This window comes from Dunckerocampus dactyliophorus, chromosome 3, assembly GCF_027744805.1.
Source record: "Dunckerocampus dactyliophorus isolate RoL2022-P2 chromosome 3, RoL_Ddac_1.1, whole genome shotgun sequence".
In the NCBI taxonomy this organism is placed as follows: Eukaryota; Metazoa; Chordata; class Actinopteri; order Syngnathiformes; family Syngnathidae; genus Dunckerocampus; species Dunckerocampus dactyliophorus.
This window is the reverse complement of record NC_072821.1, coordinates 5406778-5434102: the sequence shown is the minus strand read 5'-3', so window position 1 is coordinate 5434102 and position 27325 is coordinate 5406778. Positions and strand designations below refer to the sequence as shown.

General features: G+C 42.1%; 1 protein-coding gene across 5 annotated transcripts in view; it reads right to left on the bottom strand.

The window, feature by feature from the left end:
- Window positions 1–27325, bottom strand: part of LOC129178741 (SH2 domain-containing adapter protein F-like) — a 115745-nt gene that overhangs the window by 71810 nt on the left and 16610 nt on the right. For all 5 annotated transcript variants that reach the window (XM_054771261.1, XM_054771259.1, XM_054771262.1 and 2 more), the window contains exon 2: window positions 16070–16202. In XM_054771261.1, the coding sequence (XP_054627236.1) occupies window positions 16070–16202 (133 nt within the window). The remainder of the gene's footprint in view (window positions 1–16069; window positions 16203–27325) is intronic.

The window sequence follows — 27325 nt, the reverse complement described above, 5'->3', positions numbered from 1 at the left end:
TGCAGTGCTCGGCCCCCCATGGCACGAGGCTGACACATGTGAGCTACAGCGACATTGTTATTATTCTTCTTATTATTAACGTTGCTACGCCCATCGAACTACGTTACTGGCGCACTGACACTTGGCCATATCACACCGAGTAGCTACTAGCCAGAAAGCGACGAGTTTCACCACAGATTCGGCCGCAGCGCGTCATCGCCGAGCTCACAAGGCCTCTACGACTACCAAAAGGTAAGGCTACATATTGGAGACGCCGGTAGTGGTGTGTTTTTATTTTTGAGTGCCGAGAAAGAAAGGTCCGGTTACTACATGTTTATAGCATGTATATACAGTAAAAGTATGTATATAAAACCATAAAACATTTGTGGGGGTGTTTTAATAGCAATCTTTGTAGGCGGCATAGGTGGATCCTTAAAGAGACAGCTCGAGCTGTCTCTTTTTACCTGTTTTTATATCTTTAGAACGCACAGAAAAGAGAGAAACTTATGTGTTCATGTCTCACATAAGGACTATGAATGACGGGCACATTTTTTTAAAAGTGGAGTTTTCCTTTAACAGCATTGGACTAACCATATGAAAACGAAAAAAAACATCAGCATTCTTTTGGAATAAGTGTCACAAAAAAGATTTTGGTCAAGAATTTTGGTCAAATCATGAACTGTGTGCTCGCTGAACTGAGCTCCTTTGAGGTATGTTGACATATTGCTTGTCACGGTAAAAAAAAAAACTAAACAAACAAAAAAAACAACTGAAAATCCTCGCTGAATGGAGGAACAAAAAGTTTGAAGGCACATTCCAAAATCCAACTTTAAAAGGCTCCACTGTATATTGAATTAACACTATATTGCTTGGATGGGGTTACATGGAGGAATGCATCGTGCAACCATCCACCTGTCTAATTGGTTCTTGAGACTTGAGAAGACACACTTGACTTGCTCTGATAAGGTCGTAATCTCGCGTCTTTATGGCGTCGGTTTACTGTTCTAATTAATTCGCTGCCTTAAGTTAATTTGACTCAGTGTCCAATTTACATTCGACTGATACAACAATCAATTACAGAGTACCCGTTGTTTAGCGATGTATACAGGCACAGAAGGAGGAAAAGGGTAAATGTTTAAATCAGGCAATAATAATGGCTGGATTGCCCTAGGAGGAGAGATAATGGTGCGTGCCTTTTGCCAACGAAGGTCATCCTTGGGTAAATGTCACAAATAAATTGGCTCCCAGAGAGGGCAAAAGAGAGAGGAAAAACCAGGGGTTACTTTATATAAGACAACAAAGCTCCTATAAAGAGCTTAGTGCATAGTCTATCAGAGTGAAAACAGCAATCCCAGACTGCTGCCTCCAGGGTAAAATGATGGAAAGCGAGCGGCGAGGCAAACATGCACACATACACAGGAGAAAGAAAGGAAAGTAAATCTAATAAATGTGACCGGGAGACGAACATGGCGAGTGAGGATTGGGTGAAACCAAGTGCAAGAGATGATAAGAGTAGAGCGAGATGCTGGAGAGGCTGACAATGCGGACAACAGACTGAAGAGAATACAGTAGACAGAATAATAGACGGCAATAAGCAGGTTAGTTTAAGACGATGGCTTCATTAAGCTCAATGTCAACAGGTGTTCTTTCTTTGGTTACATTAGTCAACGCTGCCGCATCACTTAAATGCCACACTGCTCCACAGCACACGACCCACGCACTTCACAAAAATCACACAGGTATCTCGATGCCTTCTGTAACAGTGAGACATCTATTTCCAGACATCATAGCATGTTAAAAACTAAAAATGTCTCACTCCCATCTTTCTGTCTTGTTTTTAACCGTGTCTTCCTTTTATACAACTGCACGCAGAGTTTAACACGTCTTTGTTTGAGGTAATACAGTACATCAGCCCCCGCTATGCTATCACAACAACAAAAAAACAAATAAAAACTCAATATTTCTTGTTCTATTGGTAGAATATTTTAAGAAGTCAACATTTGTCCCTCGCCACGTTGCGCTTCAAATTTCCCAGCTTCACTCCAGGACAGTTTTTAACTAATGAATTATGCTGTTTCGCGGGTTGAAAATGGCCTATTAGTAAAATAAAGTGTGCATATTTAACTCTTTCACTGGCAAAGACGTCTATTGACGTCTTTTGCTTTTTTTCCACGGGAGCTACAGATGAATTTCTGACTTGTAGGCAATGTATTTCTGTCGCAGTAGGGGGCAACAGTTCTCTTTTCCTCCAACCAGCAGCGACAGATTGTCTATGAAGAAGACGGACTGTAGGTTGAGAGAGAAAAATGGCGAAACACATGCAGAAATCGAGCGGAGACAAAACATACAGGCAGCTAACGCTGTCACTGAGCTTGTCTGGCGGTGGTTTTGCCTTCAGTAGTGACGTGATCGCGAAAGATAGCGGTGACGTGGGTGATGTAGGTGACGTAGACACAAATGCAGTTGCAATGGCAGCCGAAGCAACAAGCTAGTGGTTAGCGTTGCTGAGCCGAGTGGCGCGACACCGGAGCCTGACACCGGAAGCAGTTCAGAGTCTGGTGACTCAGAACCCGACCCTGATTCTTCTGACGAGTGGCTGCCGTCTGGATCGGTAAACAGCAAGGATCCATTCCCATGTCCACCAGATCCCACAGTCACTCTACTTGAATTTGCTTCTCTGCAGAAAAAGCTGATTTTCTTTGTTTTTTGGTCAAAATCAGGTGTTTTTGCTGAAACTACCCTATGTTCTACTGCCAATATCTACAGACCCAAAAAGGCTAGAAACAAACTTTTTTTCCTGATGAAAGAAGAGAGTCTAAAGTTTCTTTAGGTAGGTTTAATGTTTATGTAGTCCTAAAACTCAATATTCTGTGGGTCTTGAAAGTTCAGCAAAAATTCCCAAAATCTACGGAGCTCTCTGCTCTGAACATGGCTGGCAGTCAATGAGTTAAGCAAATTTTGATGTATTTGTTTGCCTAATTGAAGCATTTTCAAGCATAAGAATGGCTAAAGGAACTATAATAGAAATATAAAATATATAAAAAGAGAAATATGAGGACGTATTCAAATTGTGATACACAGTATTTTACACTGGTGACTAGGTGAGTAGGTGAAACATACAAGCCCCTCGGCCTGTCACGATAATCGATAAAACGATTAATCGAACGATAGAAAAAATGAGGTCGATAATTTTGACGCCTCGATAAATTGACATGCGCGACATGTACGTACATTTCCTCGTCTTACTGGAGCACAGAGGCTGGATGACAAGAGGGTTCACTCTGCTTGTGTCTGAGTGCATTGATCGTATAGTCAAATTAAGGGAAAGAGTGAGCCTCCCGTCAGCTATTCAGCGTCTTTGTCACAGTACGTGGAGGCGGGGGATAGCTGCATAGTGATTGGAGCTAGCAGTTAGCAAGCAAACGCTAATATAAATGAAAGCACAAAAGCAATAGTTTGTAAGCCGAATGCCACAGTCCCAGTGTGGATGTGCTGTGGGGCATTCGTCCCGGCGGTTGGCGCTTTCTGGGGCCTTTGATCGGCGAAGTGAATGTATAGTGCCGGACGGTGCGAGCTCGCGATACCCAGGGTATGTGAAGCGGTGACGCCCCGCGATTGCTAATATGGAATAGTAGGCATCGCGTCAGGGTGCTCAACTTGCCGTTTAGTCACATTTTCTGTCTGCTTTTGACATTTTGTTTTCCTTCTCTTTTTGTTACCTTCCTCTCACCTCTTCAACCTTCCGGCGCCTTCAAACATTTGCTTCCTTCTTCCTTCTTCCCACTCCTGTGGGTGACGTAAGCGCGTTGGTGACGTAAGCGATTTGAATCAGAAAAAAAAATCGATTATTTTTCGTAATCGAGGTATTGGAATTATTCGAGGAATCGTTGCATTTCAGATGTGTAGCAAAGCCTCTTTACAAAACTTTCCTTGGTGGTGGCGATGCACACATTGTTTTACACAATTTTACACACATTTAAAAAAAAAAAAACTTTCGTTTTAATGAATATACATTTGTATCATCACTAGTAGAAGTTAATTTTTAGGCGGGACTGTACTTTATTATCAGTTTGTGCGCATGATTCCGCACTAGACATGAAAAGTTCTATTTATTGATGATCCGTGATCAAATTCTGAGACAGCTTGTATTACAGTTTCAAAAGTTAATCATCGCTATCATCGCTGGCATCTGGAAGTACGGTGCACAATCCACAGCTGTAAGACGCAAGTCCGCCCAGAGTAGTTTTTGCCTGCTTCCTCCTCCGTACATACTGTCCAATGTACAAGGTGCTAGGTAATTAGTTTTGCATAGTGGAAGGCTAACCAAGTGATGGCAATCAATACATTGTTGTCCCTATGGAGACGTATATTTTCCCAAACAAATTTGAACAATATCGCGATAACCGTGATAATTTGGTCGCGATAATGAAATTCTCATAGCGCTTCATCTGCATTCTACACCACGCCGTAGACGAATGCAACCTAGCGCTGCTGTTTAGGCCGCTTGTATTCACAGTGAACATAACATTAGTTTCTGATAGATGCGATGCAAGCCAACGCATGATTTATCAAATATCAAACTGTCAACATCTTAGCAGCTGTATGGATGGCGCTGTGACGATGAATCACTTCATCAAGTCGACTATTGTATAACCCGCTAGCTAAACACACATATACATACATATATAAACACAACAGCACTGTTCTAGCAGCCAAACGAGGAGGAAGCTTGTGCACTGGCCAGCACGTTCCTCCTTCTGTGCTAGCCTGTGCCAAGCCAAGGATGGATAGAATGACCCCTCTCCATGCCTTACAGCCCATGAAGGGGGGAGGAGGGGATTGGACAGCCGCTTTGGCACAGGTCACAGTGGTTAGAGTCATTCATTTTAAAGGCAAGATTAATGATACCATTACTCCACGTCTGGGGTGCGAGGATTCATTTAGCCGCGACATACCCTCACCACGCAGATAGGAGGTTGACACAGCTGTTGTGCTCACACATACGTGCATTCCTGCAGGTCATTGGATATGTCAAGTATCCATTTGCCCTCAAGTGCCCACAAGTCGGAGCTTGTGTCTTGCTTACAGGCTGGTACTTGACGGAGGTTATTGTTGCCAGCAAAAAAGAGAAAAAGAGCGAGCGGACACACTTATTACCAGTGTAAGAGCAGATGGCTGGCACTAATGGCATTGTAAGCCAATGTGTGGAACTGTGCTTACACTATAGTTAAGAGAGGGCTTTGGGTCTGTTGGCAGTGTCATGTGACAAAGCTTTTTCATGCAAAAATGCCAGTCAATGATTCTCTATATGACAGGAGCATTCCGCTCACACTAGTCAACGATATACTGCAAGTCAGAAGCACCCTGCTGTTTTTAAGAACAAACTGGGAAAAAAGCTTGTCAAAGATCCTTGTGTGAAAGGAGCGCTCTGCTGTTTTAAGGACCTACTGCAAAAACGCAAGTCAAAGATCCTCTACATCGTCTACTCTAGTGTTGTGCTGTTTTTAAGAACCAACTGCAAAACACTAGTTGACGATACACTATAAAATGAGGGTTCTGTTGTTTTTAAGAACTAACTGACAAAAAAGTCAAAGACCCCTGTATACCAGGAATGCTCTGCTTAAAAAAAAAAAAGAAAAACATACTATCCAAAGATCCTCTCTATATGACAGGAGAGCTCTGCCGTTTTTTTAAGCCGTACTGCAAAAACAGGGCTCTGCTGTTGTTGACAACCAACCGAAGAAAAAAAACGCTTGTCAAAGATCCTCTGTATAACAGGGGAGCTTTGCTGTTTTTAAGCAATTACTGCATGAAACTCAAGTCAAAGATCCTGTCATGAATACCTGTTGAGTTTATTGTAACTGAAAGACTTGTAACTACTACACAGTGTTCGCTTGTTTATCGCGGGGGATAGGTTCCCAAAATAGTTCCCAAAATAACAATTATGTGTTTAAAGGCTATAAAACCCCTCACCATACACGTTATACACTTTTGTCAGACAGGCATTAACATTTTATCAAATTTCTCTCTTGTTTAAACACTCAAAGTTCAAATTTCAAATTTTAATAATCAACTTACGAGATTGGACACAGGAAATTAAATGACTCACGCATATTTCACTCCTCTGATCGTGGCTTGTCCTGGTGCCGTTAGGCTGTAGCGTTTTTGTATCCTCGTTAAAACATATTCCTCCTCCTCGTCCTCCATGAACCAAAGATTCCTCTACAGTATTCCAGGCGCCCTACAGCCGCGTAACTTCTGCCTTCATTCAGCATGTATGTTTGCTACCAGCTAGCGATCATGCAACAGGAAACAGGCAGTCCTGCATGAAGGAGATTGATTGACAATGGTCTCCAGCCAATCAGAACACAGAACATAATGGGCGGGTCCTCCCTTAGCCACTCAGGACTGTTTTGACACTATATTTACCGAGACAAACTGGACACATCTTCACCTATCACGTGAGTATCCAATACCCTGTAATGGTAGCAGTAGTAAATACAATAACAGACACAAGTAACATACTGTAGCACAGATAGATCACTCTAATGAACACGGACGCAGAACACAATGCACGTTCAGACGCTGTTAAAAAAGAAAAAAAACGTGCAAAAAAAGCTAAAGTGCAAATCCGCAAATGTAGTGAGGGAACACTGTATACAGTATACACCAGGGGTCACCAATGTGGTGCCCGGGGGCACCAGGTAGCCCCCCACGACCACATGAGGTGCCCGCAAGCCTGCTTTTCATTCAGGTTTTCAGTTAATAATGTGAGAAAAGTATTCTGAAACATAAAATTTGAGTTGTGGATACCAGCATTTTGTGAATGTTTTGGTAAAACAAGCATATTTGATCTGTTTGGGTTGAAATACGGTATGACAATCTATTCTACAAAAATGAGTAGCTCGTGGCCATTTTCATTTTCTAAAAGTAGCTCTCGCAAGAAAAAACGTTGGTGACCCCTGGTATACACTCTATCGAGAGAACAAAACAATTATTTCTTCTTCTGTCTACTATTGAAGTTATTTTACTTGTACAGTATTTTTATGTGGTTCAAACAAACAAACAACAGATGGACACAGTTTTGGAAGATAGTGATGCTACAGTGCCAAAAATGCTTGTTTTTTTCCTGATTAGGGGTAGAAAAAAATATTGCATAGAGGGTATTTCACTGAAAAAAAGGTTGAGAACCACTAGTGTATGCGACAGGTCTGCTGTTCTTAAAGACATACTGCAAAAATGCTATTCAAAGATCCTTTATGTGATTGGACAGATGTGTCCTGAAGGAAAGCTTTTGTGTGAAGTGGTGGGCAGAGTGAACACAAATTGGGTAGAATCAGATTTTGGCAAACTGGCAGTATCCAGTCTTTGTACATCCATGTTTTAAGAATAGTTATTAGTGTTAGGGTGACAAACTACCACAACTCATCATGCCAACAAATGAAAATAGAAGGGTAATAAAACAAAATATATGTTGAGAATAGAAAGAGGAACTGTGCGACATCAGAAACAGGAGGACAATGTTAATTATTTACTTCCCCATCCAATATTCGAGCTACTAGCTGAGGCATTTTATAACCGCCTATAACATAATGGGCTTGGGGTAATCTATGAATGTGCTGCTTGGGTGACTGTTTAGTAATACATCATAATTACTAGGACAGACAACCCAAAAAAAAAAAAAAATACATAGAAACTCTGAAACAACTCCCGAAAGTGCAACTGTTAGTACATGCCTCTGGATATTGCTCAAGTTACACCTCGGGGACATCACAAACGAGGAGGGTTACAGGCCAAAAAAATACGCCGCCACATGTACCCTCCATCGCCTCGGGTGAGCTTTCACTCTTGCGAGGAGTTGGAAAGCACTCAGCACATCGTGTATTCATTATTTGCTAGAAAATGCCTCCGCAAAACTGCTGTTTCCGCAGCTGCCGTAATACAAATCAGTTCCCGCTGTCTGCCTCTGCTGCCAATTTCTGTTCACCATCGGCGAGGATGTTTGTGGTTGGTTTCTGTCAGCTGGATGGAGCTTCAACCACCTGGTGTAGTTTCATAAAACTTTGTTGTGAGCGTCACATTCCTGAGCTGCTGACATTCTTGCCATTGGAGGCTTAGTGTAACACTGGTATGAGTAATTGAAACAAACAACTAAGTCCATTACTAACAATGACTCGTTCTTGGGCACTGGATGTTCCACATCATCTGGAGTGTGCCAGCACCGGGAGACATTTCCCAGCAGATGACACACTACAACCTTTACCATGAGTCAACCAGGACGGAAAACACGGAGGTTTTTATCCTGGAAGATGACTTAGAACTGCCCTCTCCATTATCTTCCAATTTTTTTTTTTTAAATTGTCATAAATAAAAGTATAAGATATGCTTTTATTAGTCCCAGAAGGGGAAATTCCAGGTTTACAGCAGTAAAATTACAAGAGCACACAACAGCATATACCAGCAAAAACCCACAAGAGCAGAGAAAGTGCAAAAATCAAGGTAATCAAGACGTTATATACACCATTTACATCTGTGTACATGTTGGTCAAGCCACAGGTTTATTGCATGATTATTGCACAGTTTATTGCACAGTTAACGTACAGGATTTTTGCAGTCTGACAGATATAGGAAGGAAAGACCTGCGATACCTCTCCTTCACACACTTATGGTAAGTATGGTAAAATCCATCAAAACAGGAGCTGAATATAAGGATCTACTAGGAAAAAAATGCTAGTCAAAGATCCTCCATATGACAGGAGTGCTATGCTGTATCTAAGTACAGTATCTACTGCAAAAAGTCAACTATCTTCTATGTGAGTAGCACACTGCTGCAAATCCATAGTTAAAGATCCTCTGTATGACAGGAGCACAGTCTACTGCAACAACACTAACCAAGATCCTCTATACAGGTATGTCACAAGAGCTCTGCTGTCTGAAAGGACCTCTTACAAAAATCCCAATCCCCAAGATTCTCTATTGGACAGGAGGGGTTTTAGGGGTTTGTTAAATATCTTTTACAAGCCAGGAGTGCTAGGCTGTTTTTAAGCACCTATCGCAAAAACCTTTGAAGTCAAAGATCTTCTGCATAATAGGAGCACTTTACCGTTTTCGGGGCTCTTTTACAAAAACGCAAAGGCCCTCTATATGTCAGGAGCGCTCAGCTGTTTTTAGGGATCGATTGCAAAAATGTTACTCAAAGATCAGGAGTGCTATGTTGTTTTTAAGCACCTACAGCAAAAACGTTAGTCAGATAAGCTATTCTATATAAATGCTTGTCAAAGACCATCTATATGACAGGCGCGCTCTGCTGTTTTTAGGGATCTACTAAAAAAATACTACTCAAAGTTTGTTTTTTTTTTTATACTGTTTACCAGGAGCACCCTGCCTTTTATGTAGAGACCTACTGCAAAAACGCTCAAAGACCCTCTTCGTGACAGGCGAGTTCTCCTGTTTTTAACGACCTCATACAAAATCGTTACTCAAAGATTATCTATATGACAGGAGCGCTTTGCTGCAACAACGTTACTCCCTCCCAAGTTTTGAACTGAATGCGCAGTCCAGTCTGATGTCATTCACAGGCCGAATTGAATGGTCCTGCCCTCCACTAAAGGAAGAGGACAAACCGAGGAAGCCAATATTGACATAGCAGGTAGTAAACTGACCGCTGGCTGCAATATTTCACCCTACAGGTGCTACTTTCTTGCAAAAACCTCATACATGCATTGACATACTACAACATGGAATGGACTGCACTGGGGGGAAAGCTCATTCATTCATGCAAGCTGTTTGCACAACAGGCCTCCGCTGCACTGTGGGAAAACTCACACATTTTTTGGCTGTGCTTGCCTGACTGACTGACTAACTAACTGGAGAGTAGGAAGGGCGTGAGTGTGTGTGTGCGTGTGTGTGTGTGTGTGTGTGTTCATTGAGAAATGGCTTGACGCACACTCACTGCCCCGCACGTACTACCTCCGCCCCTCGTACTTGTCAGCGTAACAAGTCTCGACAGCTTCAACAATGTCTGAGGGAACAGAGTACATGACAGCATTACAGGGCAACAAGGTATATAACATAGTATCTATATATTATACGTGCCACTTTCTGCATACGTTGATTTTTGTCCCTGTATTAATCACTTGCCTAAAAAGGGACGTCATTGGTCAAAGACGCTTTTTTGTAATTGAAATGGTGATGAAACATAACCTCTGTGGGAGAAAACCAACAACCCAAAAATCTCTCTTCCGGCAGCTCCACCTGTGGTTACTTAGCTGCTGCGCTATTCCAGGAATGACCCTGCTGACAGCTGAAGGTGTGTTTGTGTGTCACTGTAAAGACAACAGTGTGTACTTGCATGCCGAAAAAGCCTTAAAATAAGGGTTGAGTTTATGCAGGGAATGTGCCGCGGGCTTACATGTGAAAACTATAAATGTAGTAGACGATCACAATGTGCCTGCTGTGTTTGTGTACAGTGAGTGCACCCCTCACATTTCATCTTAGTCTATCTTCTCAAGGGACAATACTCGAGATTTACTTTAGAGTAGTCAGTGTACAGCGTGTATAGATTTACTACCCACAAGGGGTGATCGGAATTTGGGCCAATATCAGCAAAAAAAATCCAAAAAAAGAAGTATCGGATCATATCGGAATGCATCTCAAATCTCCGATATTGGCACTCCGATACAAGCAGTCGACACCGGCACATCAATCCAGCAGCGGCCAATAGAGTCCAAGCGATGACAACAACAGCGTGTGCTAGCGTGTTTAGCAAGGAGTAAGAGCGATGTCGGCCATGTGTATTTGTCGTGAAAGTCCAAAAAAGACGTTACAGCACAAGTTTCTCATAGTGGCCCACAACTGGGGAAGTTTAATATGATCACTCATCTCGCACTTGAAGCAGCGTTACATGGGGAACTCCCACAGGACGACAGGAAGTCATTGGCTACAACAGAAAAGATGACCAGCTCCTGTCGGTGGTGAGTAAAGTCGGGTTTAAACACTTAATTGAGCACCTCAAACCTCGCTATATTATGCCGAGCCGCCACTACATTGTGGATAAAACTGTACTCCAGATGCTTAAAAAGTAAACGGGTCCCTTTTATCAGACCTACCATTGTTGATTGATGTTCTTTGTTTGGGTAATATCACTTTATCAAGCCTTTCCTAACATTCCACACTATAATGTTGGATGTTCTAATGTTCTAATGTTGGACACTACGAAATAAGTGATAAAAGAATGTATAATTTGTGGTGATATTGGATCGATATCAGTCTCGGCCGTTATTCAAGGTCGCAATATCGGTATTGAATCGGAAGTGAAAAAGTGTTATCGGGACATGCCCTTCCTAACTCCAGTTTCAGACCAATACGATAACACACAGACTTTTTGCATCTACTTTGAGCAAAACTATTTTCAGAAATGTGGTAATCTATCATGAATTACTTTGCGGAAATGTTGTACATCGGCAGTCATAACAATGAAACATGTTTTTGTTTTTTTTAAAGATAAAATTCTCTAAGATTTTAAGTACGATTACAAACTAGAGCTGCAACAATTAATTGATGAACCAAAGAGTTGACAACTACTTTGGTATTTGATTGTTTTTTTTACTTAAAACTGTAAATATCCTTTGATTTCAGCTTCCCAAATGGGAATATTTTTTAATTTCCTTAGTCATCCATGAAAGCAGACCTCTCATTTTTGTGTTTTAGGCAAAGCAAGATATTCACACGTCATACAGTATCTTTTCTATTCACATATATCTTTGACTTTGGAAAACAGTGATCGACATTTTTGCCTCTTTTCTGATATATTGCCGACCAAACCACTAACTGTTTGTGTTTGGTTCAGATTGATTTGGTCCGTTTAGGGCCTAACCGATTACATCATGAATCAAAACAACAATCTTCAGATTAATGGAGTAGGAAAAGAATCGTTCCTCGCAGCCCTATTCCAAACCCGGATCTGTTTCCTACGCACATGGAAAACATGGTCGTATCCATAGGATTCCTCTCATAGTTAGAACTCATATACGTAAAGACACACACCTTTATTTCACGCATCATACCAAAGCATCAGCTGACAGGGAGACGCAATGTCTGACTTAACAGGCACCGAGGGAACATGCGTTTGTACACAGCTGCAAATGTGCGGACAGACAGACTGGGCGGGTGTGGATGCCTTCGCATTACTGCAGGTGCTGCGGGAAGTCGTGCAACAGCAGCTCAGGGGGAGGCACGGCTGGCTTTTCGGGGTTAAGGAAGTCGTGACATGCCCCTCCAGCGGGGCCCATAAATCAGCCCACTCAGGCGTCGCCTAGGGATAACTCCTGAGAGAGGCAGCGTTGTGGAGTGTGCGACAGTCAACGTGCATGCCAACACAAACGCAGGAGTGCCACCGGCGCATCTCTCGCCGCCGGCCTCGAATGCCTCACCGCCCTGTTCAACACCGTGTTTGTGTATTTAAGGTGTGCTCGTTGTGTAATGAAGGAGTCATAATAACTGCGTGTAAATCTGCCTTCTACACCCTTTGATTTGACAAGTCAATCAAAACTGATTTACTTATGCTCTTGAATTAATTTGCAAATATTTTACAACCCTTTTTGTACATCAGTGAATTTAACAGGTCGAGACGGTAAAGTCCACTTTCTGAGGGGGATTTATAGATGGCATAACTATAAATCGGGCATGTTGTCAGCATGTTGGCCACACAGTCAGGAGATCGGGAAGATCTGGGTTCGAATCTCTGTTGGGCATCTCTGTGTGGAGTTTGCATGTTCTCCCCGTGCGTGCTTGGTTTTCTGCGGGTACTCCGGTTTCCTCCCACATTCCAAAAACATGCATGTTAGGTTAATTGGAGATAACCTGGAGTTAATTGCGCGTAGGTATGAATGTGAGTGTGAATGGTTGTTCATATGTGCCCTGTGATTGGCCGGCGACCAGTCCAGGGTGTACCCCGCCTCTCGCCCGAAGTCAGCTGGGATAGGCTCCAGCATTCCCGCGGCCCTAGTGAGGATAAGCGGTATAGAAGATGGATGGATGGATAAGTATAAAATCAAAAACCTCGACATGAGCTGTGAATAAGGAAGTTTGTTTTGTGTTGGTGTGTTTGCCTTTGGCTGTCCGTGTGTACCATCTGTGAAATAATGCTGTGGGAAAAAACCAAGAGGCGGCTGGTAGAGCGACAGCCGGCTATGTTAACACTGCAGGTTATCTAAAATATCCATTTGTTTGGCGTGTAGTAGAGAAAGAGGGAACGATGTAAGCCCTGATTGGAGCGGTCCATGAGTCATCTTCAAGTTAGTTCATTCATCGTCCTTATTATTTAAGAAAAGAATTGTTTAGTTGCAGCCCTAATAACATCTTTTTTGGACCCACGCTCTCGTGTGAATTTATCGGTCAGGACATGGAACCAGGGCATCTTCAACTGCCAACGTGAACAGACCGACTGTGATTAACCATGCTTTCTCTGATCTTAATCTGATGAAAAGTAGCTTTGAAGCATTAGTTTGCTAAACTGACCAGCCACTCTCTGCATTAGTCCGGAAAAAGCAAAGACATACATTAACTAGAGTAAACATGCAATTAATTCCTACCTCTGTTTTTGCATATATTTGCATTAAATGTACGCCGCAATTCAAAAATATGAACCCATCCATGGCTTTGACACTGATAAAACTACAAGAACCCTGCCAACACTGTCAGAACAGCAGCAAATGATATGACATACAAATAATATGACATGAAAGCATGAAAACCGCAACATCTCTTGTTCCGGAGACACCAACTGCTTCCATCACAGCTCGCTTTTCGAGCAAATATAAAACTAAATTCAGCTCAATTTGAAAAAAACGCATTCAAGCGATGACACACAAACCCTGTCGTTCTCTCGGACTTTTCTTCTTTACAGCAGCTCAGAAAAGGGCGATAAATCTTTGTTTTTTCGGCGGAGGCAGTGACCGGGCCGGGGTCAAACTAGTAAGACAGATGAAAACAAGAGATTGTCTGGAGGCCTTGTGAGAGGAAAATTGCAGAGGAGCCGCAGGGACACTCATGTCCGGCTTTTGTGGGCATGAGGCGAGTTGTATATCTGTGTTTTTTTTGGGGGGGGGGGAATGTGGAGGAAGCCGAACGGTGCAACAGTCATGCTTTTCCTGGAAAACAGCTGCCGTGTTTTAGCATCATTTTCATAATATCGGCCGAACGCGTGCATATTTGCTGCCCTTTGTCACTGCTCGCCGCAGGATGAATGTGCACTGTGACAAAGCAGTGTGGAAAATGCGGTGCAGTTAGCTGTTAGTACACAACTACTGTGGTCTCAGGAGACAAGAAAATGTCTTCCAGGAAATCCCAGCATGTTGATGCATACTTCAGAAAAAAAAACCTTTTCAAGAAGTCGCTCCTATCGACCTTAGTGCTCAGTTTTTTTGGGGCTGTAAATCGCTTTGAGGTGGATATAATATCATTCCTGGCAGTGCCTTTGAAAATGTTTCCAAATCCTTGATGACACACATTTTGTTTCCACTCTGCTGCACCTGTCATGTTAAAGCAGCACCGGGCCATCAGAGTGATTCCCAGCTTGGGAGCGTGTGGGGAAGAAAAAGACTTACTGCAGAAAAACTGCGCCATATGTATCATCAAGTCACAGCACGTAATAAAAAAAACGCGTGGTGGGAACTGAACAGTAACTTGATAATATGATATGACTGCGATATTTTATCAACTATGCTGATAATATCATGATACCACAATAATGCAATAATTGATCTCCTGGAAAAGAACATCTGTGCTAGAATCCAATTATAAAAATGATAAATCATAATAAATTAATACTTAAAAACATGTAAGAGTAACTCGCAATATGATATTATTGTGATGCTATATAATATTACAGTGCAATAATGGACAGACTGGGGGACTGGGGTGGGTTAGTCACAAAATATGAATAAATCTAAATTTTAAAAATATAAAGTAAACAATGACAAATGAAAAAATTACAATAAATGCAAAAACGTACACAATAAAAAATAATACATAAAAAATACATATTAAAAAAACATTTCCAAAGAAATACTACATAAATTTTTAAAAAATACATATTTCCATAATAATAGCTTGATATACTGATATGTTCAGTTAGATCGATATAATACAAGCGCTGTATCTTGGCTGTATAATTTTAACACTTCAAAACGTCTCGATGAAGGGGTAATTCAGATCTTCAAGTCTCCCATTCATTTTTGTCAGCTTTTAACCATAGATCTTATAGCAAAACAACATATTTCCTGTAAGCTAATGACGTTATCAGTTGCCTTTATACAGTATTTTACATTGAAATCACCACCCATCCATCCATCCATCCATTTTCTATACCGCTTCTCCTCTTTAGGGTCGCGGGGGTATGCTGGAGCGTATCCCAGCTGACTTCGGGAGACACCCTGGTACACCCTGGACTGGTCGCCAGCCAAGGGCAGGGCACAAATAGACAAACAACCATTCACACTCACATTCATACTTATGGACAATTTAGAGTCGCCAATTAACCGAACCTGCATGTTTTTGGAATGTGGGAGGAAACCGGAGTACCCGGAGAAAACCCACGCACGCACGGGGAGAACATGCAAACTCCACACAGAAATGCTTAAGGGAGAATCGAACTTCCCGATCTCCAGACTGTTACTGCGCTGGCCAACATGCTAACCACTAGACCACCGTGCGGCCCCATTGAAATCACCTTAATGGCAAATTAAGCCTCCCAGTTTGAGTTGCATACATCAATTCGGCTAAATTCAGCTAAATTGAACCTTAATTACAGGGTTTGCATCTTAAAAGTAGGCATCGTTGATACACTACACTGCTGATGGGGATGTCATACAACTTCATGTCAACTATCTCTTTAAGTTGTCAGCACATTGTTTGTTGAAGTGTGGAAACGCAGTGTATTGACAGATGATGTCGACCTCGCAATACTAATACTATACACCATGACAATCCAATGAAAACATGTGCACATGATCTTCTGGCCTAAACTGTGTGACTGTAGTGTGATGGATATTTGGACACTTTGCACCAACAAAATACTGCGCCCATCTACCTGCCATCATCTTCTGCGCCTCATACGGCTCCATGTAGCCATCGTTCTCCGTCGTTACTTTCTCCGTGGTGGTCTGCACGCTGCCGGCCTGCTCAGCGTCGAAAGGGTCGGCATAGTCTTCCAAGATAATGAGCTGCAGGGGAGGCATGACAAGGAAAAACGGGAAAAAAATCATTTTTCTGCTCTGTTAAACACGACAACGCCGGAAGGTGCCGGGAGAGTCACAATGACAGATAAGGTGTCCCCCGGACAGCGCCGAGCGATATCTGCAGAGGCAAAGATGAAGTCATACATATATCGCACAACCACAGTTCCTCAGCTTTGGGTTTCCAGCACGCTCTCTGCATCTGCTGGCCTGGTCTAATTATAAGACAGTGACAAGCCTACTTTTCAAAAGTGGCTGGACTTTCTTAGGACAAACAATTTGGCAGATTTATACCCAACGGGCAGCCAGCCAGGACTAATTGCAGCCTTGCTCTTTTATGCGGTGCATTTTGTGCGAGTAGACGGCAATTAGGTGGACATCCTGAGACCCAGGAATACAACCCAAAAACTTCAGGGAACAGAGTGTATATCTATAGTGCCTTCAGGGGTGTATTTGCATCCTTGAAATATTTGCTTTTTCCACCAGGATGGAGCATTTTAAAGTAAATAAGAGGCTTATACTTTGAAGGGAACTCAAGTCCCACTGGAGCCATCTGTCCTCTTGGACATTAGACCTAATAGAGAGGTGTGAGCGGAGGAGTCTGAGCCTGCTGTTAGAAAATCTTCTCTTTTGACTACGACGTACGGTGGCCCACTTTAACAAACTATGAAACACTTTCACATTTCAGAAAACAAATTAACCAAAGTTGGAACAAATTAACACATAAACAAATCTCAAAAGCAATTAGCATTTCAGAAAACACTTTACCACACAAACCGGAAAGATAATGTACCAAAACCCCAGATTGACAAGAATGTGCATGCAGTGTGCGATAACCGTACATGTCATTCCAACGACTAGCTCCACAAGTCTGAGTGTGCATGGTGTGTTGAATAAAGACAGTTGACAACAAGGCGATCAAGCAGCTGTGAACGTTACGTATTTGTATGTGTCCTTCATCATTTTGTTACACTGTTATTCCGTGGGGGTGGCACATATGAACATTAATTTGTTGTGAACGACGCAGAACATTCTGTATCGTTACCGTGACGTAGGTACCAGAACTGTTACACCCCGACTATTTCAACTAGTCAGTGGTCAATGAATGTCAATTTACGTTAAGTTAATCAAATAGTGGCCTCCAAACTAGCAGACACCATGCATCAATTCGTTGCAAATTACTCAATGTGCATTCTAAACATTAGAAGACCTTTCATATCTAGAGTTCCTTCCAGTGTTTTTCTGGCAAACACTCAAACAGTGCTGCATGCCGCTCCTCAATGTGCCAATATTTGGGCTTATTTTAGTGTGAAAACTAGATGTGACAGAAAAAGCTGCAGGGCTGAAATGCACGCTGCAGGCTACACAGCTGTCTGACACCATTGACAGCACCAATCAATCGCATCAACCACCGAAAAACCCTGCCTTGTGACATCACCACCGATGCCCACTCATCAGGACATGACTCCAACTCCTGACCTTCACTGTCTTCAAACACTTAACAGCTTCCATTCACGTCACCGCTTGTAAAACAGGAGAAAGGCATTGATATATTGCTCCAATCAGCCAAACGCTTAAACATCAACCTGAGTGTTGCATGTAACTGCGCACGCCTGGCACTACACTTGATGAGTCATCACTGGCACCGGGAAATAATTTAGCCTAAATACAAACAAGCACATCACTCATCTCGTGGAGGTGAAAGGAGGCCCGCTATGCTAAGACAACAATCAGGCACAGTCTTTGCCATTGGCAGAGAGAGACATCCACACACACACACACACACACACACACACACACACACACACACACACACACACACACACACACACACACCCTATCCTGCCTCAAGGAAGCAAACATAATGTACTGATATAACATTGGGATTTCACACGAGCTGGGAAAGTACCAACATTTTAGAGCACTGGCTGGCGTACCGGTATCAGACCTATTGCGGTGTGTTATAATAAGCAATAAATAAATGTTTGACAAACTAACACACAATCAATTAATCCCTGAGTTGTAATAAATCACATTACAGCTACACCACTGCAGGTCTGAAAGACGTTTGAAGTTATACTAAGCAGTCGTAATATTCACAAAGCTTATCCTGGGAACCCAAGACACATTTGACATCAGTCAGTATATTTAGATACCCTTTGGTAGACCAGTGCCAGATGGAGTGAGGCACGCTGAAGAGGCCGCTTTCTTTTATTACAATGGAATTCATTTAAGGGCAAGAAAGCAAAAAAATAAAATGGATGGATCTTCTGAACTCCTTGCATGCCAGTGTTGTATTGAATATGGGTCTGCATGGACGTAACTCAAGTTCCCATAGTTGACATTATGTCATTTTCTTTTGGACAACTGGTTGAAACTGAATTAACAGCGCCTCTGCTGGTTGCAGTCAAGGACTGCACTCTAGTTTACCTGGTGTAATAACACTACCGGGTTTTAATACTATAGTACCTAGTACTCTAGCACTCAAATACTTTATGTCTCCCCAATCTCATGGTTTTGTCAAGAGCACACCGTTTTATGCCTGTTATTTATCTGTATGATTATTGTCTTTCTTCTATTCCTTTATGTTAAATGTTATTGTCACCTGACTTAACATCAACCTGCCCTCAAGCACTAAAAATGCAAATTAGCCACTGGCTATAATGTTGCATATTTACAATACAATGTTGATAAATATGCGTCCCTGTCCACAGAGAAAATCTCCAAATTGACAGGATTCCTAACAATCAAGTACGTCTTTAGGCAGATTAGAGTTTACCTGATTCGAATCGTACCATTGTGAACTGAACTGGGCTGTACCACTTGCTGGAAAACATGTTTTTTTAGTGTTTGTGAAGTGAAAGTTCACTCGGAAGAGTGTGTAAGCTGCTTAATTCCTCTCCGCCGTAAATGGACAAGGCATAAATAGTGAATGAAGGACGGCTGATGAATTTCATAGCAGCTGCTACTGTGTGTTAAATCCTTCTATCATCCATGTTCCCCTTTTCCATCTGTTTTGGGAAAAATAACTAGGCCTTGTTCTGCCGCAGCATAATTACGGGTTCCTCAAATGTTATGCTTCTGTGAGTTTCAACTCCAGTATAAACACGGCCCTGGTTTGTTTTTGCTCCACAAAAAAAATACATATGTTTCTCTCACAAATCGACGTAAAAAAAAACCATTAGCCATGCATTATAGGCGACGCTGAATTCCAAACAAACACAAATGACTTTGCAGAACATACAGTCACGCCAACCACAGTTTGATTATCATCGGCTAACTAGTCGCACGGTAGCTCGAACCATCAGTAATGGCAACATGAGCCAAACCCAGCCCTCATACAGTCACTGCAAACACAGCCCTGACCCAAGAATAAGTACGCCTCACTATGAAAACATAATGAATCACATCAATTCCCATACAAATGTGGTCTGCATACTTCAACAAACACCCAAAGTGCTGCAATCTGTCTCCTTGTTGGCATAACATTACGTTGCCTCATATTTTCATAGTTTGAATATATTTTTCGTCACCGAACCCTAAAAGGTGGGAATGCCTCAGTAATCCTACATCTTCGTGCCAACATTTTCAAGCTAAATACTGTATACCTTACAACTTGCGCAAAAACCTGTTCAAACAGCAGTCACTCAAAGCTTTTGCAAATCTGGCAAGATGTCAGCAAATCGCGACAAACTATGAATTATGTACAATTCATAGTTTAGGGTGGCGTGGCTCAGAAGGTAGAGTGGTGTCGTGCACTAACTGGAGGGCCAGCTGTTCGATTCCTGCTTCCTCCATCCCAGTCACTGCTATTGTGTTCTTGGACAAGACACTTCACCCACTTTGGGCACACATGGATGCTTTATCAAGATGCTGACCTCCGACCCGGTCATCGCATGGCAGCTGCCGCCCACTGCTCCTCAAGAGGGTGGGTTAAATGCAGAGATGAATTTCACTGTACGTTGTACATGTGACAAATAAGAAATTAAACTAAAACCCAATGTTGGAGAGGGTTGTGGGGTTTTTTTTGTAATAATGGGCAAAGTACAGGAAATGGAATGTACTGTGGCGTTGGAAAGCAGTATATACATCTCTGTCCTGGCGATTCAGTACAAAAAAAAAGCCGTGCTTACTCATGTGAAATGAATTGGCTTCAAAACACACAACATGATAAGAATACACCTTTTTTCTGCTGTAATATTACCAGTGGTTACCTTATTTTTGCACTTGAAAATGTTAAAATCTCAATTAGGACATTGCCTGCAAAGTTTGAGGTTCTATGAGGGAAATTGTTACTAAATTGGAACCAATCAGAGGTCAACCAGTTTCTCTGAACTACCTCTACTGTAACTTCATGTCAGGAAGTGATTTTGTTCCTGCTGGAGGTCAACTAAAAGCAAGGTATGGATAAACTTCTACTGCTCTTTTTTTATGGCTCCCCACCAGCCGCAGGATGTTTGAGCATGCTTCGGGAAATAACAGCATCATTTAATGAGTTATGGGTGGAGCTGCTCCAAAAGTATGACATCATCCTTTGCCTTTCCTGTTGACATTGTGTTGGACAAACACAGCGAGATGATGAAAACCAACCCTCGGTGACAGCCTCCCCAACTCGTATTGCAGACTTGACATTTTAGGTAATATAATCTCAAAAGCTGCAATATTTGAAGGGGGAGTACCGGCAAATGCCTTCCCGAGCCATCAGAATTGGGTTTGACTTTGACACAGTCTAACAGGCCTGCTGATATTTAGAAAGCAAAACAGGAATCTGAAAACAGCCGCAGCAGCTGAGGCAGTAATTTGAAGGGTCCGCAGCAATTTGATTCAATATCAGCTTCCAGTGTATTCCACTTAGTGGATATCGGACTGATGCTGCTGGTCCAGAACCTGATGTGAAGGCTGCTGTGTGTCTGGATACACTTTATACTATTTATATGTTATAATATTATTAAACACCGAAATACTGCATTACGAAACACCGTTACAACAGTTAATACCGTCTTTGGAGTTAAACTCACCATAAGTGTGTTTTGATTTTTCTGTGTTTTTTTTTGTTAAGGCAAAAGTGATTATGATAACCGCAGAACAGGAAATTGACTCTGACATACAAGTAGGAAAGTGTTTGTCAAGCGTCTTCAAATGGTGAGTAGTTTTACTTCATTTAATTAGTATATTTTAATTTTATATTATTTTTAAATGTTATATGATGGAGGCCGCACGGTGGGCGAGGGGTTAGCATGTTGGCCACATAGTCAGGAGATCGAATGTCCGCTCGGGCATCTCTGTGTGGAGTTCGCAGTCCTCCCCGTGCGTGGGTTTTCTCCGGGTACTGCGGTTTCCTCCCACATTCCAAAAACATGCATGTTAGGTTAATTGGCGACTCTAAATTGAATGTGAGTGTGAATGATTGTTTATATGTGCCCTGCGATTGACTAGCGACAAGTCCAGGGTGTCGCCTGAAGCTGGGCTAGGCTGCAGCATACCCCCGCGACTCTAGTGAGGATAAGCGCCATAGAAAGCAGATGGATGTTATATGATGGCAAGAGTTGTCAACCAGTGTCTGTGTTCCACTTTGGAGGTCCAGTTTATTGAATTACTTTCTCAGGTTTACATTTTTTCCATATTCAGGAGAATTTCTTTTAGAAAAACTAACGCAAAGGATTTTCAATCGAAAGATAAATTAAGCACATGACAAATCTGCTCCACCCATTTCTTTTAAATAAAAAGGAAACTAAAAGGGGGAAAAAGCTGCTCCCAGAGGAGACAAGTGGAGTCTTTGATTTTGATTTCTGTTTAAGTGATTCAGCAGTGTGAAAGGTAATGCAGGCTTCCTTAAAAGGAGTGAAGAAGTCTTTTCTATGAGCTAAATCCAGTTTGTTGGCTAATTTGAACACTTTTAGCCAATTTTAACCTCGCTTTTCTCAACATCTGAGAGCGTGATCCATCAACCTGCCTCAGCTGCCTTGTTCGTAGCTGGCGGTGCTTGTTGACGTGAGGCTTCATATTTGCAAACTGCTCCGAAACGTCCGTCCTGTCTCCCTGCACTAATGACCAGCAGACAGCAGGAGAAGCATGAGGGTGTGAGCAGAGTGTCAGCAACGCTCGGGGACGTACCATCTGCCTCGTGGTATGCCAGGGTGCGTCAGGACTGCAGCCAAGCCACTTTTGAGGGTAAAACTCACCCCTATAGAAAAAGCTGTAATGTTTCAATACACAATGGACCCTCAGAACATGAACACAAGCCGCACCAGAAGGATGCTCTGCCTTCAATTTGTTCAGATTTTGAATACGTTTTCTCCATGAAAAGTGGAAATATAACAGATCCGGGGTAGACATTCCACGCAACTTTGGCTTATCAACACAGATATCTTTATGAAAGGGTTGGCACAAAAAACACAACGAAAACGAAAAACACTAAAAACTTTTAACTGGCAGGCTAGGGACCAAGAGAGATAAACTGACGCCAAGCCAATTTGCCTCGGCTGTCTCGGTCTTCTTCATGCGGGTTGTGGATTCAACTTTTAGACCGTATGTTCCTTGAAAATGTAGGTTGTTGTTCAAAAGTTCTTTTGTATCAGGTGTTTATTATTAAGTTGAGCAGCTGTCGTGCATGACTCTCACAAAGTTGAATTCAGAGATGCTCAACTGCAACCCCTGGCAGTTGTACGATCTGGGTCGAAACCAAATTTTTCAGAAAAATGGGCTTCTAAAGTTGCACAAACTAGCTAGATATAAAGGTGCATAAGTCTCACAAGGTTGAATTCAGAGTTCAACCGTTCAAATTCTGAGGGTCATCTGTAACAATTCTGTCTTTTGTTTTGGGGTTTTTGGGTAAAAATATGCCTCTCAAGTCACACAAACACCCAGAGTACCATAAAGCTTAGTCCTGCAACTTCCGGACCCTTCATCTTCCAAAAGTCTTCATCATTCAGCCGAGTGACCCAATGAGTCGTACACTTTGATTTTCAGCCTAAATTGTCAGGGAAAATTGCCCTCTAAAGTCATACAAAAACTGGGAGTTCAAACTGCCGTGCATGAAAGTCACAATGTTGAATTGTTTTGTTTCAGCTCCTCATCTGTTTGGAATCCCAAGGGTACTGTATTGGCTCTTCAGCTTTCGATCAAGCACCTGGCGGGCGTATAATACAGTGTTCACATACTAATTGTCCTTGAATGTCACACAAAAACCTAAAGTTGAAACTGTAGTTGTGTATAAGGCACAAACATCGCATGAGTTTATGTTCCAAGCTGTGCAGTAGCTGAAACTGAAATTGTCCTCTTGTTGCTGTAATCTCACAGAACCAACGCTTTGGTTTAAGCTGTGTCCCATTGGTGCCTCACTTTTGTAGACATTACTTCTGTTCCTAACCCAGATTCCAAATACTCCCCTCTTACACTTGCCAGCACACTTGTCAGGGCAACACTTCAGTTCTCAGCCAAAGAAGTCCACTTTGCATCAGCGGGAACAGTGGGAGAACATTAGCGAGGCAACGAGGCGACAACTGGCACCTGCCACACTGCCTCGATATTTGGCGACCAGAGAGCTTTTCCAATTACTATTCGATTGGGCCTCGTTCTTCCATTACTTGGGAGAAAACACGAAGGGGAATTATCCTTTTGAAAACTTAATGGGGAGAGAGAAAGCATATGTCTGTAAAAGAGATAAAAATCTGAAGAGCTGCATTAGTTGTCATTTGAGATCATGGCTGAGATGTGGCGGTACTAATTAAGACACATTTCTGGGGCATTATCCTAAGGATTTACCGCATGTCAACTGGACAAATTCCAAAAGACAGGACTCAGTTCTGCTGACAGGAGTGTGATATTTATGCCATGGCGGGGGTAGGAAGGATTGAGTGGAGCTCGACAAGGTTGAAGCCCCACTGGGACTGCCAGAAAAGTCATCAGGCTATCGAGTGGAGGGGAGGGTGGAAAGACTGTGATTTATGTTTCATGCCATAAGGGATTTCAGCCAATGATTGCTCGATACAACACAGTGCTTAGCAGCTCAATTGCATTAAAGCCTTTTCAGAGTTTTTTTTTTTTTTTTTTTTATCCTTGGCGCTATTGCTGCTTTGTTTTTCAGAAAGCAAAGACGTACACAGACAGAAGGAAACAGACACTTAAGACATAAGTAACAAGCTTTCAAGCCATTGATAAGACACATCAACACAACGTACATAATATGAACACATTGACACCTCGTGTAAGTAAAAATTTTGCAAAACATGCACCCCTACTGTGTTGCAAGCGCTATTTTCTTTTCCCCAAAGCTCCAATTTCTCGCTGTTCTCAAAATTCAACCCACATAGGTCAAATTGACTTGAAATTTCTCACACAGCTCAACGTGCTGCACAAAACACCCACCGTTACCTTGGGTGTTTAGCTGAATTACCATGACATTTGGTACACACCTTTCATTATGACATTTTTGCAGAGCTGCTGGAAATGTGAATTTCTCTTGGAGATTAAAAAAGTATCTACCTAGGGGACTGGCAAGCACATGTCTGAAGTTTGAGCATGATTGGTTGAAAAACGTACCCGCCATCAAGCAAAAGGTCTTCACTGTGGCATGGTCGGGACTTACCAACTACCAACTAACTACTTACCCAGAAGACATTGATCATTTGTTAATTATGTTATGCATTCTACCATGTCTTCCAAAGCATTTTCAGCATAACCCAAAACATGTCTCTACTTAAAACTTTCATGAAAAATCCAATCAACTACGCCTGTCACGATAATCGATCAATCGAACAATTAAAAAAAAAAAAAAAAGCGAAGTCGATAATTTTGCTGTCTCGATAAATTGACGTGCTTATATGGCTGTTTCTTTTCCTAGTTGCTCTGTACCACACAGGCTGGATGACAAGACGGTTCACTCTGCATGTGTCTGTGCGCATTGGTTCTATAGTGGAATGAACAAAGAGAGTGAGCCCTCCTCTCATTCAGCCTCTTTGTCCCCCAGTCCGTGGCGGCTGGGCTACTAGTGAGTGGATACACAGACAGAGTACGAGCAGTTAGCAAGCAAACGCTAATATGAATGAAGGCACAAAAGCCACAGACCTCCTACATTAGTTTATCAAGACACTACATACTGTACCTGTGTGTATGTGTGTGCTTTTTATTGGAGTGTTTTTTGTTTCTTAACAAAGACAGGGTCTGTTTTTTATTGTTTTGGGTTATTATTGTGATTTTTATTTAAGTGCAATTTTTGCGGTCTATTTTATTTTCATTCAGGTTGTTTTGGTCTGTTTTTGTTTGTTTAATTTACTATGTTGTTTTAGTTTATTACAATGTTAAATACTCTTGAGAAATTAGAGCTTATTGCTTTTGATACAATGTATTCTCATTATTTTGCCATATAAATCATGAAAAAATTATCTCAAACATGTTGTCAATGATATCAATTATCAACAATAATTTGTAGGGCAATTATCCTCCAGCAAAATTTGTCACTGTGACGCTACACAGTTGCCCTTTATGGCCAGGGCTCTACTTGCTATTGATGCAAAACCAGATACCACTACGTCATGTACACGGTCATTCCGGCGTCCTATTGGGCCAAACGTGTGACATAAAGCGCTGCTGGCTGCTCATTGGTCAAGCAGATTCATCAAGATGCACAGCAAGAAATGACAATGATAAACTTACATGATAATGTCAGCTAACCCTAGATGTTGCAGTATTTCCGGTATATTCCACAGTCTCCACTTCATTGTAGTTCTTATTTTTCTTGCTGCCTTCAGTCTCCTCTTAAATAAAATACATCTCCAGTACCGTAAATATACAGGACTCTCGTGCACCTCCATTGTTGTTTGTCAGCGTTTCCTGTTGCTCCCGATGCACAATCTGGTTTGCAAGGTTTATACTAATTTAAACCAACTACCCTAAACAATATTGGAACACCCAGCCAAAAAAAGTAAAAGATCAGCTGTACGAGCTTCCACTCTTCTGGGAAGACAAGATTTTGGATTGCGTCTGTGGGGATTTTGGTCCATTCATCCGAAGGAACACTTGTGAGGCCAAGCATGCTGGAACAGAAAAGGGCCTTTCCAAACTTTCTCCACAGAGGATTGTCCAAAAGTCTTGATAAAACAAAACAAATCATGGAATACCTTTAACGGTCAAGCACAGTCACTGATTAATTAGCTGTATTGTGTATCCATCCATCCATCTTCTATGACACTTGTCCTCAGTAGGGTTATAGGGGTATGCTGGAGCCTATCCCAGCTGACGTTGGGCGAGAGGCGGGGTACACCCTGGACTGGTCACCAGCCAATTGCAGGGCGCATATAGACAAACAGCCTTTCACACTCACATTCATACCTATGGACAATTTAGAGTCACCAATTAACCTAACATGCATGTTTTTGGCATGTGGAAGGAATCTGGACTACCCGCCACGCACATACAGGAAGAGCATTCAAACTCCACACAGAGATGCCCAAACGTAGTTTCAAACCCGGATCTCCTGGCTGTGTGGCCAACTTGCTAACTTGGCCACCGTGCGGCCCCGTATCGTGTAGCGCTAAGTCAGTTTGTGTGCTTTTTCCTAATGGCACAATGCAGTTCCTATCAGTAAGAGAGTGTTTGTAAGTGGCCAGTCTGAATCTGGTTGCAATTCATCAAAGCAGCCTCTACAAAGAACTGATATGCATTAAATATCTCCCACAGACAGATTGAGCAGATGGCGCGCAGGACTGCGTTCGCCACTGACGCAAAGCTGACTTTAATGAAACTTTATGGATTTTATTACCAAAAGCATCACAACTGCTTCTTCTTTACGCATTCTGTCTGGGTGAGCTCAGAGGAAAACGATGTTCTTTCCTCTGAGGCCCACTGAGAGGCAAGATAAGGTAATCAAATTACTGTATTTGCTATGAAGACATTTTTCTCAATCAGGCGGTGCGTGCACCGCAGACGAGCACTTCACTTTGAAGGGAACGACAACCTGTTTCGTTTTTGTTTTTTTGAAGGTTAATTCATTTGCTTTTAATCTAATTGAGGAATTGTCTCGGTGCAGCAATTTTGTGACTGTCAACCAAAACAAACAGGGACTTAAATGAAGGAGAAAAAAAAAACAAAACGCTAAAAGGAAACGCGAACTG